The 4,812-nt window shown below is 32.2% G+C and overlaps 1 protein-coding gene across 1 annotated transcript; it reads left to right on the top strand.

The window, feature by feature from the left end:
* The first annotated feature begins 3,418 nt into the window (after window positions 1-3,418).
* Window positions 3,419-4,255, top strand: LOC126708499 (RING-H2 finger protein ATL29-like). Its single transcript, XM_050408289.1, has one exon. The coding sequence runs from the start codon at window positions 3,419-3,421 to the stop codon at window positions 4,253-4,255; it is 837 nt and encodes a 278-aa protein (XP_050264246.1).
* The last annotated feature ends 557 nt before the right edge of the window (window positions 4,256-4,812 follow it).

Genomic DNA, 4,812 nt, shown 5'->3' with positions numbered 1-4,812 from the left:
TTCTCTCTCTCTCTCTGTTGTGCTGTTTCTTACACACACACATGCATATGCATTGTTTTTGGTGGGAGAATTTTTGTTGTCTGCACCTGAAATCTAGTACCATTTTTACATTGCTTATTACACATCCTTATGTACATTTTTTCCCTTCCCCAAACGGAGTGTCTTTGTGCTTTCTTTTTGTTATATATTGCTTTTCATATCTTTTATATGAATATAAAAATCGATCATGGATTAGCTCCATTCTCAGGCACTTATAATTCGCCTTCTTTGTTGTACAATAACTGTCTCCCAGCTTGTTGAACTTAATGTGTGTAATTAATTAAAGAAGATTCTTCGTTGCTGACGGTAATAGTCCTATAAATAACTAGAAGGAAAGGTTTGTGATTGTGCTGGAAGCATAAAGGTACGTACATGTACCCGTGATCGTATAAAAGTGAGTATCCTTTGTGGAATTTGCATGAAAATTGTTGGTTATTACTTTCAAATAGTCTGGGCAGGATATGTATTGTCAATGGGCATGCATGGAATGCTTGGTTTTGTTATTTTTTGTTTTTAATTTTCGCTTAATATTGTTTCCATCAAAATGAAACAAAGCCTCTTAGAAAATCAGGCAAGTCAAGCAAGAATGTGGGAAAATCAATGCTTTCTGTAAATCCATTCATAGCATGGTTCTATAGCCTAGAGGGCAGTGGCAGCTGAATTCTTTTTAGGGTGATCACTAAGATATTTAAATTATACAAAATTTAATTAAGCGATTACTTAAATATTTTTCACAACTGCGAGTCGAGTCACTAAGAAGAGCGAAATTGTTGTGATTACAAACCAAAAATAGTATAATTGTCATCACCATAAAGGAGAACTCACAACCACAATATTTTTCTTGGTACTATTTTTTAACGAAAAATGAAATTAGAGATTATTTTTTATTGAATAGGTTCATCGAGCTAAAAATTTTATCTTTTGGTTTTATAATAGGCTTTTTGTTGAATATTTTGTTCACTTGTTGTTGTTTGGTCTTGTCTTGTTTTTGTTTAGTTTATGTTTGTTGTTATTTGGGCTAATATTGATTGTTGTTATTTAAGCTTTTAAAAAAAGGATTTAGGATTATGTTTGGAGGTAGAATTAATTTTGGAGTAATGTTACATTTATAAAATTTTTACAATAAATCTTGTGCAAAAAGCTATTATTGATGGGTAAAAATAATATCAGTATTGAATCCAAATTAGAATCAGTAACAGCTTATCACATTAGATTTGTTGTGAAATTATTATGAAAATGTTGTGAATGTAGTAGCATTACTCTTATTTTTGTTAAATCCAAATTTTTGTAATTCTCAAGTCAGAGTATTCAACATTTTTATTAGAGTGATCACAATAACTTAGTTTAGCATATAATTGTTTTTTAGCAAGTGTATATATGCATTTTTTTATAAGTCAGGGTGGTCTTGACCACCCTAACTTGCATGTGGAGTCGCCACTGCTACAGGGGCAGCTGCACATACACTTTAGGGGGTCATTATTTATTTATATAAAATATTGCTTTACTAATTTAATTTATTCTTAAAAATATTTTTGCTCACCTTGTTTTAAATCTTGCACACTCTGATCACATATTAGTTTATTTCACAATCAAACAACAACTTAATTTATTATTTATGTATAGATGAGTGTGGTTGTGTGAGTTAATATTTATACAGTGCAAGTAGAGCTGTGTTTTGTCATTTAGTTTAAAATATTTCTATAAAAAAAAAACAATAAATATATAACCACAATTGCATAAAACAAAGATACTATACAAAATTAACAAAATTAAAAAATGTTCATATTTACATGGATAATAAATAATGACAACTAATAATAAATTGTCATGAAACGATTTCAAAATAGGAAAACTAGTAGAACGAAATTATAAAATTTCATGTATTTGTGCGCTTTTTTTTTTTTTTTTTTCGATAACTCAATATATTCAAGTTTTTTTTTTTTTTAATTAAATTTTGTTTAATTTAAATTTCTCAATGACTTCTTTAGAAAAAATTCCTAAAACTGCCACTGATAGCCTAACTACCTTGAATTGTTTATGGAAAGATGACCTTTGTCAATTCTAGAAACCAGAAATATTGGTTTTTTTTATTATTATATGTTTGTGGATTTTCAAAATGCATTTGGTGAAAGATCTAGATCTCAGGGCTTTGTTAAGTACTTAAATTAGCTTGAGCTTACAAAACCGTAAAAAGAAGGAGCTTCTCTCTCTTACGCGTATTTAGATGGCCTGATTCTAGATAGCACATGACTCATTTTATGAATGACTAAACTTTCTATTAAGTAATAAGAATGATTGTAGTCACTGGTATCCTACAAGAATATTGACTATTTTCAACTAAAACCTATTTTTGGAAAATAACTAGTTAACTATGAGGTTCTAGAGTTGTATCTCTTGGTTACTTGTGCTATTGTTTTGTAGCTGTTGTTGTTGAACAAAATTACTGACACATAAGAAGAAGATGATGAATATTTTGCATAATTTGCCTCCATTTTATTCAGAAATTAGAGATTTGGTGTACTCAATTATTTGATAAAGTATGGAGCATCCTGATCATCATTGAGTTCTCTCTTAATTGGTAGATATTGAATTTGTAGTTCAAGAACCAACCGGGTGTTCATTAAATTACCGAGTCAAATAGAATTGTCATTCAACGTCCATCAAGCCTTAAAGTAAAGTACGGATAGTCCATTAATTAGTGAATTTGAACTTATTATTGCCATCCAACGCCTAGAATAAAATGTCACTCTTTCACATATGAAAAGGTGATGCACCTTGGTACCGGTTATATGGTTTCATGGCCGAGAGGGTTGTAATAAGTGATATTAATGTTCCTTCATCAAAAAATAAAAAATAAATAGTGGTATTGTTCAATTCTCCTGCGAAGGAAAACTTGAGTTTGAACCCTCCTCCTCACTTAATTTAAGGGGAAAAAAAGTTATATAACCACATGTTCTTATCATGAGATAATAATAATAGTAATATAAAAGGAAAGAAAGATGGTCCATGTAATTAGAAAATACGTTTTAAAACAACAAATAAAGAAGAGCAATTTGTTGAGACTTGAGCCGCAAGTTGTTAAACTTGAGAAGGAACTCCTTATATCCTCCTCACAAATCGCAAGGACTCGTTCAATAGTTAAACATTAGCAATCCACATCACCCTCCCAAATTAAGAAACCATTTTATATGCTCACAAAACGCATTGACATGCGTCCTTGTTTCTCTCTTTTTAATCCCTCAAAAACAAGTTACCCAACCCAACAACAAAAAAAAACCTATACAACCGAAAGAAGTTACTAACAAAACTCCTCTCGTCCATGCAAAAAACCAAGGCCGGAATAGTCCCATCTCCGGCCGGCCAACCGGTCATTTAGGCAATGGCGACAGATCCCTCCCCATCAACAGTAAATCCAACCGCTGCACCGCCTGTAGCCGCACTTCTAACAGCAATCCTCCTTGTTTTCTTTTTACTAGGTTTCCTCTCTGTATACCTCTGCAGGTGTTTCATTCAGAACGTAACCGGCACATTTCAAATCCAAGGAACACCCTCTGGCAATGTCATTGGCGCAGCTGCTAAAACTGGCCTTGATCCTTCTTTAATACAGTCATTTCCAACGTTTTTATATTCAAGTGTCAAAGATTTCCGCAAAGAGGAATACGGTCTAGAATGTGCAATTTGCTTGTTGGAGTTTGAGGATGATAGTTTGCTTCGCCTTTTGTCGGTTTGTTACCATGTTTTTCATCAAGAATGCATCGACCTTTGGCTTGAATCTCACAAAACGTGCCCGGTTTGTCGTAGGGACCTTGATTTGCCACCGGACTCATTGGATAAATACTCTAAGGAGCTCATTTATAACCTCAATCACATGCATGATAGTCATCATGAAAATAATAATCAGTCATTAGAAGATGTTGTACGCATTGATGTCAAAGAAGATGAACATGGAGGAGAAAGCCAAGATGAACATGCTTTACAGAGGAAACAAATGGATGAAGATAAAAAAGTGGAAATAATTGCAAGGTCACACACAACGGGGCATTCTATGGTTAGAACAAGAGCAAGGCAGGATAGCGTGGATAGGTATACACTGAGATTGCCAGAGCATGTAAAGATAAGACTTATAAGAGGAGACAACTGCACAAAAAGTTGTACAACATTTGGGGAATTCTCAAAACATACAACAACAAACAATGGATTCCTTGCCGAGGTGTAGGAGTCTGGGGAAAACTTCAACAAAGTTTAATTTTTTGTATTTGTGTTTTCTTTTTCTCTATACAAAAACTTTGAGTTTTTGCAACATTACATCAACTTTGATTTTGCTACACTCCATATTTAATATTATATCTGGAAATTTCAGTATATAAATATAGAAGCATATTACTTCCATGTTTTTTTTTTGGTTGAATTTATAGGTCTTACAAGGTTTTATTTTAATTTGTTAATTTTGCACACTGTTGTATCCTCTAACACTGATTAACCATGATAAGTTGCAACTCTATTAATTAATGAGATTGTCATTATTGATTATCTTTAGTGATTTCTTCAACTTTAAATACCTGCTCACAACAGCTTTTCCAATACAAAATGAATTTAAGCTTTGCAAATATATTTTCAAGTCCTATGTGTAGTACGGATTTCTTAATTGATAGCATCTCCTTGGCTGTGGATATATGAGAACTTGGAGTTTTGATCATATATCTATCTATCTATCTATCTTTTTATTTTTTGATATATTTTCAAGTTATGTGTAGTACGGATTTCTTAATTGTA

The sequence above is a fragment of the Quercus robur genome, chromosome 12 (assembly GCF_932294415.1).
Source record: "Quercus robur chromosome 12, dhQueRobu3.1, whole genome shotgun sequence".
Taxonomy (NCBI): Eukaryota; Viridiplantae; Streptophyta; class Magnoliopsida; order Fagales; family Fagaceae; genus Quercus; species Quercus robur.
This window is presented reverse-complemented; position numbering and strand designations above follow the sequence as displayed.